At 42.8% G+C, this 14,585-nt stretch overlaps 1 protein-coding gene across 8 annotated transcripts in view; it reads right to left on the minus strand.

The window, feature by feature from the left end:
* The window catches only part of Ntrk3 (neurotrophic receptor tyrosine kinase 3), a 381,061-nt gene that overhangs the window by 58,689 nt on the left and 307,787 nt on the right, over positions 1 to 14,585 (minus strand). For all 8 annotated transcript variants that reach the window (XR_015441744.1, XR_015441746.1, XR_015441745.1 and 5 more), the window contains one exon: positions 11,346 to 11,589. Coding sequence is in view for 5 of the 8 variants with exons in the window: in XM_087188362.1 (XP_087044488.1) it covers positions 11,346 to 11,589 (244 nt within the window). In the remaining 3 variants the exon portion in view is untranslated. The remainder of the gene's footprint in view (positions 1 to 11,345; positions 11,590 to 14,585) is intronic.

Genomic DNA, 14,585 nt, shown 5'->3' on the forward strand with positions numbered 1-14,585 from the left:
AATTCCCTACTAGGAGGAAGTCAAGGGAACACAATGTTCTCTTTACATGCAAATGTCTTAATTACAGCTGATAAAGAAGATATTTGTATGGAAATTTATGTATTTTTATATGTTATATATTCAGTTTGTCTCAGAAAACAAAAGGCCTTTTGCACTTGAGAAAGGAAAATGGATGTTGTTAGGATCCATTCATCACTGCCCTCCACAGGAGTGGAGAGAGAAGCAGGACCACAACACCAGGCTCAGTGGCCTCCTGCAGTCTTCTCTCCTCTTCTCTCCTTAGAATGAACTCCAATAAAATGTGCCTCAAGTTCTGGAATTTTCTGGTGGGGCATCTGCTATGTCATTTCTTCCTGGTGTCAGTCCCCATGGAGATACTAGCATCCGTAATGACAGTGTCCATCCCACCCACATACCACCTTTACTGACAGAAGAAAGCAATCCAGTTTCAAAATTGCAGAAGATGAGATCCAGTTCATGAGACCATTGGAAACCACTCTCAGAAAGAGAATATTATTTTTTAGCAGTGCAAAGGAGAGACATGTTTTTCTTCCATTGATTCTCCAACAGTCAAGACAACCCATGAGTAAAATATCACCATTTGCCTCTGAAAAGCACAAGGCCATTTTGGTCATACCACTCTTTTATTTTTTTTTATTTTTCCTGAGTGTTATTGTGATAGCCAACCTGACTCCATTTCTGTAAAGTTGATTCTAGGTGGTCACCTCCCTCTTCCCACCTTGGGAGTCCCCTGAGTTAATGCATGACAGACCACTGCATCCTGCAGTCTGCAACTATATGTTATCTTTACACCTTCCCATTTGGTAGAGGAATCTGCAACTATATGCTATCTTCACAACCTTGTAGACAGGATACTCCTCACCTGTGTGATATTTTGTTTCAATTAAACTGTGTGAAACTTCCCCTGACCCACATTGACTTAGCAAAGTTCTGCTCCTGTGAAATTCTGCTTGCACTCCCCCTCTCCCTGAGCCCTCCCCAATTAGAAGAGTCACTTAAAAGAAGCCTGCAAGCTGCTTTCCCTCATTGAGAGTTTTTCCAGTGCAAGCTGCTCTCAAACACTCACAACAAAGGACTCGAATTTGGCTCAGAGTGATGGAGATTCTCTACAATCTCTCATGATTAAGTACAACATTATGATGTCTTTTTTTAAGTATAAATCATACTTATCTCCACTAAGGACATTGGATACAATAGAGTTACCTTATAGCAGGTAGGATTCTGATTAGACAAACCTCTTTCACACCTCTAAAGGAGTGTGAAAAATTAGGAAGCAAAAGATAAACCTCTCACTGACAATCATTTCCCTTTCCCACAGCTGGAAGGAAACCTGTGGAATCCCAGAAGCTCCAGAAAAAAGCAAGCAAAGCATCTGTCTAGGATGATTTTGATGCCATTCTGCCTGGGGCCATTTTGGTGAACTAGATAACATTTGAGACTCCTTCCTGCTGCATGTTTCTTAAAGTTGAATGATGTGGCATTTGCTCATCTGGTTCTAACACTTTGGAGACACAGAATAGACTGGGTGGCCTAAGAGGTGCATTTTTAAAAAATCCGTCCTGACCACAATTTCACTGTTACTCATTTTGAAGATTATGATCCAGAACTGCAAGAAACTCTGAGTCCCAGGCCTGCAGATCCCCTTTTTGACCTGCACTGATTCCAATGACTTCTTTTCCATCCTCTACCACTACCACTGTGGCACAGGATCTCACTGCCTCATGCCTTGGCCAGTGTAATCATCTGCTTTAACAGTATTTCCTTGGCTGTACATTGATTATGCAAAATGGGAGGATACTCCCTTCAGGGAGGCAAATGCCCCACATAAGTTCACCTCGTGGTTACAGCTCAGTTGCTCACACCTCAACTTCCTGGTCTTCACACTCTCTCTGTGTCTTCCTCACATCAGACTGCTGGAGTGTCCTGTGGCAGAAACCACCAGATCCTTCTCTGTATTCAGTTCTGCATTTAGAGAATGCTTGGGTTGTAAGTAGATGTCTGACTTCACCAGAGCATTGGAATAAAGCATAAAATGGTTGAGGAAGGATGGAAATAAAGGAGTGCAGAGATGGAAAAAAGAACTCAAATAATCCCCATCCCTGAAAAAGTAAAAAAAAAAAAATCCTGTCTATGTAATTCATTAGCCCGTCAGGCTAATTTTTGACCAGTTACCCTGAATATCTCAAAGCATAAGAAGGCACAGCAGAAAATTGAACTTCGGTCCATAAACTAGAACCAGACAATAATGAAAGAGCCTGATTCAAAACTGAACATTGTTTGCATTCTATGTACTTAATTAATTATATGTTTGCAGTACTGACAATTGAACTCATGCCTTTGCCCTGGCTATACCTCTAACCCCTTTACTTTTCATTTTTTAAATTTTGAGACAGGGTCTCACTGAGTTGCTAAGTTATCCAGGCTAGGCTCAAACTTGCAATCCTCCTGCCTTAGCCTCCCTGAGCACTGGAATTATAAGTGTCCACCATCACTTGTGGCTAGTTCTCTTATTTTATCAGAAGAAAAAAATGACCTGGGATATTGAATACCTATGGGCTGGGGTCAAAGAAATAGTTGAGACTTCTTGAGATAACTTTGGCTTTATTCTTGTATTTTGGTCATGTTTCTCTCCTGTCCTAAAGAAACTAAGCCTCCTATTTATCATTACACACAGAACTTAGTCCCATAGAAGAAAAACCTAAAAGAGACCACAGAACTGGAATCCAAACTCAAGATTCTATACATCAAAGTGATATTTCTAGTTCAAGCAATGTAGACACAGAGGAAGCATTGAGACCATGGTGTTCTAAGTCTTAGTCCTATCTCTGAACAGACTTTTACATTCCAAAATGTGTGATACTTTGTAGACAATTAGTATGCAAATCCACTGGATTTAATCAAGGAAACAAGGTTGTGATGCCTATAATTAGCATAAATCTATCCTACACATTTTCCTCTCTATTCCTCCCCTCTTGTGGCTTTGTGCAAAGTAATAGCTATTAACTTTTAAGTTGTTTTTCTAAATACACTCAAGATCTTCATGCCAAGGAATCCTGTCTGCCTGCAGGTCTACTCTGTACCCATGTCTCTTAAGTAGCACCATTCAACTTCTGTCAAAGCTGATGAAAAGGGCAAACAGGTTCTACAGGGACTGAGAATCTAAGGAGGCCCCATGCCTATCTCTACTCTCCTACTCTAAGTTTCACCAAGAAAAGTTAACTGCAGCTCAGTCTACATGTTGTCTAAACATAGCTATCCAAGACTGCGTGACTTTCAAGGATTCTTGTAAGAGTTTGGAGTTGCAAGTTCCTCACAAATCAGGGTTTCTCAGCAGCTCTGACCCTGGTGTTGTGGGAAGGCTTCTTTAGCCCACCTAACTCCATTCCAAAAATCTGAACTGGGAGCCCTGGGGCCACCTGCTTGTGCATGAAGGGTGTGATGGGATGGAGGGCATCAAAGGAGAGTGTGAAATGGGAAGCAGCAAGCCCTCATCCCTGCCTCATCCACACCTTAAATAAGAACTGGCTAAGTGTAATTCATTCCAGAGTAGTCCCTGGAACCATAAAAAGGACATTTGTGGAAAATTGACAAAATCCAAGCAGCCTGAGGTTTAATTAATAATGTCTTCCACTGTTAATTTTTTTAAATTTTTACAAACATTCCATGGTTGTATACAGCATCTACAGTAGGGAAAATTGAGTGAAGGGTGTGTAAAAATACTCTATATGCTTGCTTATCTTTACAACTTTGCTAAAAATCTAAAATTAATCCATAATAAGAATTTATTTTAAATAATGGAACAATCATGTTTTTAGGAATGGAATATAAATCTCTCCCCACTGTTCTCCTCCCTATAAATAAAAACAGTGTTAACAAATTCCTAGGGTATTTCCAAAATAGCAAAGGAACAATTGGGCCCAGTAACTGGGGCCTCGTCACTGGACAGCTATGAGAGACCTTCATTTTCTAATAGTCGGCACTACTTTTCCTTGCTTGGTACCTGGGTCTACTCTGGAGAACCTAATGATGGAATCTACAGGGACAAACCTGGCTAAGTCCCCTTCAAAGAGGGTCAGCATCCCTCAGAGCCTGCTATGTCCTGCTGCCTGGCTTTTCTCAACCAGTTCAGGCAGGTTGCAGGTCTTCTTGCTCCTGGCCTCTGGGAAAGGAACTGTGATTGTGAGGCTGGCTGGCTGGCTGGCTGGCAGCCATTTGTCCAGGTGGAGATGAACCTGAACAGAGTTGTGAGGGGCCCGTCCTTTTTGCATTAATTCGGGTTTCCAGCTAGAGGGACATGGACTGGAGTAACATCTAATTCAGGGAGCTCTCCAGCCTTCATCCCATCTTCTGGGAGGACTATGTCTGATTCACCCAAGCCACAGCTGAGAGCATAACTCCCTCCCCTTTCTGAGGAAAATCTGCTCTCTACAGAGGGCAGAAATGTGCAGCAGAAACTCCACCTCTCTCCACAGGGGAAAGTCTGCAATATTCCCAGGCTGTTGTGCTGGGCTGGAAAGCCAGTGTAAGGAAGGGCATGAGGCTGCATGGTAAGGCCACCATCAGCAATGGTCCTATTGTGATTCGAGCACACATTGTAATTATCACCTGAATGCCTTCTCTGCTTCAGTGGGCCCAGAACTCTCAGTCTATATGGGGAGGATGGCTGTCAGTTACTGGGTGAGCCTCCTGAAACCTCAACAAACAGCGTGATGACACCATGTGTTCCTGAAAGTCATAGCTTAAATTTCCATCACTAGCTTTTACACAAAAAAGCAAATAGCAAGTCATTTCATAGACCATGGATCTCTTCAACACGCTTCTGACCACGTGACCTCCAGCCTAGGACAAAGAGTAACTAGTCAAGACTGGGAGGAGAACCAGTTTTTCAGCTTCAGTGGCTCAGTAATCAGCCAACATTCCTGCTGGTCATGAAACTGGAAGTCACCTTAGTAACTCTCTGGTTAACTCTTAATTCTGCTCCAACCCCGGGTCCTTATGAATCAAAGAGAGGCCTTTCACCCTCCCCAGCCCAGCTGGTACAGTTTTTGGGCCTCTGCCTTGATCTCTCAGGGAAACTGGTTTCTGGTAAGTCTATGGGCCATAAACATGTTTGGAGTCTCAGTCTTTTCAACAAGTGAAAGTTGAATAAATTACCCTACCCAATATTACTCATATAATTTTAAGAAGGAGGAGAGTTTCTGAATCCTATGTTCTGACCCTACCAGGGGAGAACTCCAGATTTTTGTCATTGATCTAACCCTGCTCTACACAGTACTGAGAGACTTTAATTAGAATATGCAGCACGTTCTGATTCCTCCTTAAATATCATGGATCTAGAGTACAAGCTGCTCTGACTTGTATTTCTTCTCTGTTTTCTCCTAGGTATATTTTCTTACCTATTAACTTAGACTCTTTTCAATGTAGAATACTCCTCCTTTCCCCACGTAGTCACTAGGTTGTCTCCTTGCCTGTTCTACTTTCAAAGAGGACAGATCTAAGTGCCTTGGTGGCTGGTGGGGCCAAGCTCCCCCAGAGCTTACAAATGCCATGTGACACCAAGAGGTTGCAAGCGGAAGAGCAAAGGGACCTCTCAGGATGGCCATCCCTACATTTAGGAGCAGCTACAGAAAGTACAGGGGTCTTATCTTCTCTTTCCTAATAAATCCAATGAGATGTGCTCTTGGACTGGGATGTTGGAAGAGAAAGTGATGTTTCTTCACCTTTACAGTGGTAGAGACTGTCAGCTGCCCAGTATGATCTATGCTCTTCTATGTGGGACACAGGGACACTCCATTTCTCAGCCTCCTTTATAAATAGTGGGGCCATATGACTGGGGTCTTGCTATGAGGAAAAGTGACGAATGTCACCTCCAAGCCGGGCCTATTAACAATATCCCACATACATTCCTCATGCTCCTTTCCCCTTCCAGCTGGCTAGAATGGACCTGATGCCTAGGACGATGGAGGATACCACATAAATAAAAGAGTAGATGCCATTAGAGTTCACCTGCTCATACTGCTATGTGACCTAGAAAGGAGTATTTGTGTTGGACCCATTATGTATTTTTGCATCTTTTTGTTATAGCAGTTGGCCTACCTTAACTAAAACCCTCAGGGAAGCCTTGTTCAGGATGCCCATCTTGGCTCTGAAAAAGACATTTGTATATCAGCTCCAATAGTAGTAACAGTGATTAGTATTTATGGAGCATTTATCATATTAAGAGCTTTAAATGTATTAACTTATAATCTTTATAGCAAAAGCATGTGACAGGAGCTGTTAACCCCATTTTATAGTGGGAGGCACAGACACGGTAAGTTACTTGCCCAAAGTCATTCAATAGGAATTATAGGAGCAGAAATTCAAATCCAGGCAATGTGGATCCAAGTTGCCTGCCATCTTGACCACTGTTGAGCATGATGATACCTACAAAATCAAGTATTCTACCAGCCAGATAGGCCTGTTCTAAATTATTCCCACACCTGAAGGATTACTATTACCATCCTTTCCAGAACCTGCTAGATTCTCCAGCTTAGAACCTAGAGCTATGACACCGACTTCCAGGTCTGCCTTATGGCCCTACACATGTGTTTCCCTGGATTTGGACATGCCTTCCCTCTTTACCTCCTGGATACTTGGCTCCATCTCCTTTAGACCTTCTGTGGACATCCCTGACTCATACCACACTCTCTGTCTCCTCTGGACACTCCCCTCAGGTACTCCCTCTGCTTCCTTAGACAAGACTCGCACCTGCAGCCGGCTACTGAATCCCCTCATCTTCTCCCAAGGCTCAGGTCTCTTTTGTGGTATCTGATCACCTCCCCTCTCTCCTCTTGGTCTGGCCTGCTGACTTCCTGTGTTACTCCAAATTCATATCCTGACTTCAGTCACTGATATTTTTCTTGGATGTCTACCCAAGTGCCAAGCACTGTGCTAAGCACACAGGACAGAAGGGCTAACAGAAAAATTAACTGCTGGCACTGTGGATCTGTACGGTCACAGTGCCCATCCCCTCTAATCTCATTCCTCCAAGATCTCAGTATATCGCCTCCCCCTCCATTAGAACATCTGAAGACATTTTTTTATTCTGAATTCCAACATCCTTCCCCTCAGGAAAGATGACTTTTCTTTATTCTAGATCTGATCACCAAGTCTCTTGGTGTTCGTTGATGTTCTGAAGAAGGTTTAACAGTACCCAGAACTCACCCTCATAGAGCCCAATTTAAAAGGAAATCTTAGAAGCACAGAGTTAGAGATCCACAGGAAGAAGAGGTGTCTGCCATTGGGGACCTTCTTAAGAAGAGAGGATAAATTGCTCTGGGGCTTTGATTTAGTGATGTTTGTTTTCTCTATCTAAATGTGTAACAGGAAATTTGGCAGTTCACCTTTGTAAATCATTTGCATGCCACTTATGCATGAGCCAGATGGTGCCTCTTTCTTTCAAGAAATGAAAAATAAAAAAGGAAGACTAAAAGGAGCGATTTATCTCTATCTTTATTCCTGCCCTCCATGTGCATACACACACACACACACACACACACACACACCCCTATCTGAATTTTCTGTATTAGGCATGAGAAGGCAAATCCTTAGGCCTAGGAATCAACAGTAGCAGAGAGGTGCAAAGTGTTCCCTGGGTATCAGCCTGCAGAGAGAATCCTTCACAGTGTTTTCTCCATCTGATAAAAACCACTGGGTTTCTCAGGGCCTCAGCCAGTGTATACTAAGCAAAGTCTTGCATAAATCAATCAAATAGGAGCTTAGATCTAAGACTCAAGAGTGAGACCATATAAACACTGACCAGAAAAAGAAGCAAGTACTGATGACCTAGTATTTCTATGTAAGTCAAAACCTGGGAAAGAAAATTATCCTGAGTTGCTCAACTTAAAGACTTACTCCTTTGGGCCAGCTGTGTGTTCTAGTGTATTTTCACAGTGATCAGGAGGTCCCTTTTTCTGACCCAGGAATTGGGTCTGGAAATAAGATGAATCCCTTAGTGCTGTTTGTCTTGGGTTGGTAAAAAGCAGAGAGGAAGATAATAAAACCCATAGCTTATCCTGTAAGTAGTTATTACCAACTTTTTATGCAAATTAATTTGCTTAACATCAATAAAACTCTGTTGAGTAAATATTTTTGTCCTCATTTTTAAAATAATAATATTGAATAGAGGTTAGGGAAATGGCATAGAGGTCACAGGTCAGCTAATAATGATCAAGCATCAGGAAGTGAATGCAGGTGAAATTATGCCCACATCCAAGAATTCCCTTGTCTTCCCAATGTCTTCCAATATGGACAAGAATACTTCAGGGTACATAATTGTGAGCACAAGAAATTTACAGAAGAGTGGGAAAGGGGGAGTTGCATCCACATTAGGACATTATGAGGAATTGAACATAGAGATATGATATAAGCTGCTCTTTTCAGTTTATATTTATATGTGAAGGAGAATATGTTATACATCAGCAGCAGAATACTCAAAATGCTGAGATTTTACTGCAATTGTTATCCTTTCTTTCCTCATCCTTGGAGTCCGAGGCATACATTTTGAAGCCAGTTGGCCTCACCTAACAACCTGGCTTATAACTCACGATGAAAGAATTGAAGGTACCTGGAGTGTAGAAATCCTCCATTTTCTTTACCTTCCTTCAGTCAGCTCTGGTAGCTACACAATTTAGATGGGTTTACTCCTTGATTCTCTCCCAGAAATAAAGAGCAGCGGCTTACAGCTACTAAAGGCAGGGTAAAAATGTATCATTTGGACTTCTCTTTCCCTTCACTTGGCTTTTCTCTTTAAACCAGGACTAAGGACCATTAAATGCAAGTCAAGAAATCAGTTTCAAGGCTCAGTTTGCACATTCAGGTCAGACATGGTTTCCCAAGGCCCTGGTGAAGCTGGTAGAGATCACTTTGGCATAATTAAATATCTCCCTAGCACAGACAAAAAGAAAGCAAAACCAAAAAACAGTGAGCCGATCTTTACTTTCATCAATGCCACCCTAAATATGAGCTCAGTCAGGCAAACCAGCAAACCCCATTACACAGAGTGGAGAGGCAATCAAATGGTGCTGGCTCCAGCTCGCCTCTAGGAAATCTATGACCCATGGACCCCCTTAGTAACCACACCAATGCCTCTCTTGGAAATAACTGGAAATATGCTCTAGATGCTAAAGAAAGACTCCACTTTGATTAATTCCTGGAAGGTCTGCACTGGACATCAGTCTGTGGCTCCTGCCACACTGTGCTCCCTGTTCTTGGCTAGAGAAGCTGCCCACTCTGCTGTGGACATCCCACTCTCTTCACCTTTGCTCTGCTTTGCCTCATGTATACTCATGACAGTGTATCATTTGCCATCTTTTCACTGTACCATAAACAAACCACTCTGTAGCTGTAAAAGGCATTTCTCAAACATTCTCTTTTTCCCTGGCCCACTGATAAAATGAAATTCCTTGAATGATCAGTTTTAATGCCTGAATGAACTTGTTTAGGCAGAGCCATCAGGATCGTGCAGATAACCTGCTCTGCCTACCTATGCCAATCCCCAGTTCCTAGCCTCCTGTCCCCCAAGCTCAGCTGAATAAGACAAATACATCTGGACTCTTTGGATCACATATAATCATTAATTCCCTATGAATAAAATCGGACAATTGGCTGCCATTTCCCTTACTACAGACTGAATATCTGTGTTTCCCCCCAAATTCAAACGTTAAACCTGACTGCCATACTGAGGGTAGAGGGTAGGGCATGGAGGGTGACTTGATCATGAAGGTGGAGTTTTCATGAACAGCATTAGTGTCCTTTTAAAAGAAGCATCAGAGAGACCCTTTGTGCTTTCTTCTGTGAGGACACAGTGAGAAGAACACCGCATAAGAACTAGGAAGCAGGCCCTCACTAGACACAGAAGCTGTCAGAGTCTTGATCTTGGACTTTTAGGCTCCAGAACAGTGAGAAATAAAATTTAAAATTTTTGTTGTAAGCATCCCAGCTTAGGGAATTTTGTTATGGTAGCCCAAATAGACTACACTACCCCTCTACCTTTAAAATACTCCTTCCCCAGTTGATATCCCCAAAGTAAATCTTCCATCTTGTAAATGGAACCTTTTGGGCACTAGAGACAGGTTTCATGGGAGACAGTTTTTCTATAGACCCAAGGGTGAGGTGGAGGTGGAGTTGAGAAGACATCATTTCAGACTGATTTGAAGGAGCACATAGCCGATATCCCTCACATGTACAGTTCACAGTAGGGTTCATGCTCCTATGAGAATCTAATGCCCTGCTGATCTGACAGGAGGCGGAGCTCAGGCAGTGGTGTAAGCAAAGGGGAACAGCTGCAAATACAGATGAAGCTTTGCTTGCTCAACTGCTACTCTCTTCCTGCTATGTTGCCCCCTTCCTGACAGGCCACAGTCCAGTACTGGTCCATGGCCTGGGGCTTGGGGACCCCTGTTTTAGAAGCATCTGCCTCCACATCAGTTTGCAGACATTATCTCATCTCTGGGTCTCAAGTTGCACCCACATTTTCCCTTTCTGGGAAAAGTGGCATTTGTGACCACTCACTCTTTCCCTGGCAAGAACAACAGTCAAAGCCACTTAGTGATCCATGGGAAGTTTCCAGAGACTAAGGGAAAACTGATCCTGGGAGCAAAATAAGATCCTATTAATATGAAGCAGACAACCATCTGAAGGAAAACTGAATATGATAGTTCCCCTCACAATCAGAAATTTTTTTCTAAGATCTAACCTATACTGTCTCCAAAGCTAGAAACTTATAAAATGCTTTATTTACTCATCTTTCCAAAGACTTTAAGATTTTCTGTTCGGTAATGCATTCGCCATTTTTGCTAGTTTACTTTGGGCTCTACTTTTCATTAATATCTACCTTTACAAACAAGATTATCCTCACATTGTCACAAAATAATTCCAGAGAATAAAATGTGTTCTGGATGAGGTTGGATCAGGAACTAGGTAGGAAGATGTCAAAATACAGCACCATGTTGGACTTGTGTGGGTGTGTGTTGGGGCATATACATATAGATACACAAATCTGTTTGCATGAAAAATGAACACCAATGTAAGAACACAATGCATATGTTATTGCAATGTACAGATGCAGTCCAGTCAAATGTCCAAAGGAAAGGAGGGGTGGCTTGTTGAGACAATAATAAACAAGTGTGTCGAGATGCAGGTGCAGCCAAGGGATAACTGACGAGTCTGGGCAAGCATGAATATATGTATGCACCATAGTGACAGGGATAATGGACAAGGACAAATACATGTAAGCAAGCTGCTACCTCTGCCACTGAGTCCTGCAGCTGGGAAAGTCATCTTACCCGGTAGTAATCGGTGCTGTAGACATCTCTGGACATGCCAAAGTCTCCAATCTTCACCAGCAGGTTGGCTCCGACCAGGCAGTTCCTGGTGGCCAGGTCCCGGTGCACAAAGTGCTGGGAGGCCAGGTATACCATGCCCGAGGCGATCTGACTGGCAATGTGGAGCATTTGGGAGAGCCCTAGCTCGCCCTTGGCCTGGCGTGGCTGCCCATCCACAAGGATCATGGCATCTGGCCCATGGGCCCTGCGAGGAGATGGGGCAGAGAAAAGGAGCAGAGAGAATTCAGGAGATCAAGGAGAAAGGCTTTCTGGTTCCCAGTGCTCTTGGATGCCCCGTAGAAATGAATGAAATTCCTCTTTCCATGTTATGTATGGCCTATTTCTCTTTACCAAAAATTACATTGTGGGAGTGTGGGGAAAGGTGGAACTCTACAACCAGAATCCCAACTAAGATGACAGGAAACACACTCAAAAGGAACAGGGAATAAACTTATTCTTCTTTAATATTTTACTGCTACCTAGAGGTTTCCCAAGTTCTAGATATTTATTATAGAACAGTTAATAAAACAAAAACTAAGTCCCCCATAGCCCTTACTGTATGCCAAGCACTGTTTTGGTGTTTTTAAATATACCTATTTAATCTTTCCACCTCAATTTTGAAATAAAGAAGCTGAAGTACAAAATGACAAAACCACTTACCCAAAAATCCTCAAGGACCCAAAATGGCTACGGGGGTAATCAGGAGACAGAATTTAAAGTCACACCTGCAGTGTAAAGGTGAACTTCCAAAAGAAGCCTCAAGGAGGGTTTAAAGCTTATTCCCAGGCCCCACTCCCTAAGTTCTGATTGGGTAGGCAGAGCTCATCATTTGCTTTTTCCACCCCATCTCAGTGCTGATGCTGTGAAGGGGTGGTCCATATCCACAAAGTAAGCAGTAGGACACCCTGTGTCCATACTTCCAACCATCCCATCACATTTCTTAGGACTGGGTAACTTACAGCAGTAGCAGGAAAGGATGGAGGAGCCCCTTCTATCCAAAATCAAGGGCCAGATTTGTTATCCTAACACCCTGCCCTGTCATATCAGTCACTTTTAGTGTTCACTCTTTTCTCCAGAAAGCCCAATGAGCCATAACCACGCCCAGGGGCCTTATTTATGAAGTAGTGGGCTGAGGAGCCCTGGTACACACAGCCTGTTTTACTGCTTCTCCAATTTCCACTGAAAGGCACCATTAAATATGAGCACACTCATTTTATTATCTCCAGTGGGCTCTGCCTACTGCCCTATTGGAAGGAGAGCTGCTGCATCCACTAGCAAGGGAGGGGATCAGCAGACAAGACCCCTCCTGTCTACCAGGAGAGTTTGTTCAGCCTGCCCCCACACACTACCAGCTTGGAGAGCTAGGGGCAGGCAGGGCTGGCCTGGGGTCCCAGAGGCTGTGTTTAGAAAAGCAGCCAGGAAGCTAGGTCCCAGAAGGGCTAGTGTGACCTGTTGTTGAGAATTTCCTGCACTAGGGTGTTCTGGAGAAACTCTGCCTTGATTGGCAGAGCCTAGGAAGACAGATCAACAGCATCTACTAGAAATCTGGCCAGCAGATTATACAGCAAAAAAAGAAAAGTGTTCCAGGAAGACCACTGGGCCTTGATTTGGATAGACTTGTCCATGCTGTCTTTAGGAAAGGACTCCAAAGAGAGGTACAGAGGTCGTAAGAGTGTCAGGAAGTCCTTGCAGAACTGTGCTCATGCGCAAGCCTTTCTTGCGCTATCTGCCAGAGAATCAGGAGATACATTATCTGGTGCAGATATGGCTCTTCAACTTCTGTGTTCCTTTCTTGTTTGTTTTTTGTTTTGTTTTGTTTTTTGCTCCACTGTTTCTTTTTTCTTCTTTTCTACTTCTCCTACCTCTTGCATTTACTCTCACTTCTCATTCTTTCTCTCCTTTATATTCCTTTTCCTTTCTCTTCCTTTTATTGGGTGTGCCCATGGTATAGGGAAATACCAGGAGCTCTCTTCGCCCCTGCTGATAGTACTCTAGAATGCTGGCTCTATGGAGAGGGTGTGGTGGAAGTTGGGACATGTCCCTCTGACCTCAGGAATGGAATTATAGGGACAGGGAGATCCGAGTATTGAGAAAATATTTCCTGAATTAGAAGCTACTATGGTTCATAGTTCTCATAAAATAGCAATAATTGTATTATTAATACCTTTTGTGGTAGCTACCATTGTCTGAATACCTTCCTACATGCATTATACATGTATAGTCACTAAACATGGCAACAACTCTGTGAAGCAGTTACTAATAGCTGTTTTTCTTAAGAAAGAAAATGAAGGTTTTATAATGTGGCCTAGTTGTAACTAAGATGTAACAAATCCACTGGGATATGAACCCCAATCTGTTTTTTGTTAAGGTCTGAGCTCTCCAGGAAAGGAATCAATTTCCTTGTAAATGCAAGTTCCATGAGGTATAGAACATCTTACAGGTACTTTCAATTCCTCCAGGACCAAATTTTTCAAAATCCAGCTCATAAGCAGAGTTCCAAAGACTACTCTAGTCCATGACTTGGTATCAGTTCTTTCCATTCTCTCCTCAAAACCACAAATGGTCCACTTGAAAGGGATGGTCATTGGCTTTTAGCAACTAGTCTAGAGCCTTCCATAACTCATACTGGAAATCTCATTCTCAGTCATTGAATTCAATAGGATTCAATTAGTCTTGCAGCAGGGATCATACCCAAAGAGTCAAGGCTTGAGTGTTCAACCTGCTTCTTTGTTGTTTTTGTTGTTGTTGTTGATGATGATGATGATTTAATTAATTTTATTGGTACATTTTAGGTATACAATATAATGACATCCATCATTGGAAATTTGCACCTTTACATAATCTCTCTTGGTTCTTATTTTTTCCCCCTTCCCCTGCCTTCCCTTCAACACCTCCACCCCTCCCTATCTACAAAGACTTTGTTTCCATTTTTTTCTTTTTCTCATATTAATTCCATTCTCTTCTGTTTTTTCCCCTACCCCTCCCACTTCCCCCTCCTCTTTGCACCTCAACCTGCTTCTTGAAACCCTGGATTTCATAGTGCCTCAAGCACAACCACCCTGCATCTGGACACTCTTGGGGAGCAGCTGTAGCAGCTGTGGAAGGCTTCCACAAGGAAGTCCTAATTCTGCCCTAAGGATGAGAAGCTGTCTTCTCTGAAGAAAGTAGATCCACTCCTGAAACTCCATCCAGAACTTCTGA

The sequence above is a fragment of the Heterocephalus glaber genome, unplaced genomic scaffold, assembly GCF_053883595.1.
Source record: "Heterocephalus glaber isolate CG9 unplaced genomic scaffold, H.glaber_assembly_v1.0 deba00001531, whole genome shotgun sequence".
Classification (NCBI taxonomy): Eukaryota; Metazoa; Chordata; class Mammalia; order Rodentia; family Bathyergidae; genus Heterocephalus; species Heterocephalus glaber.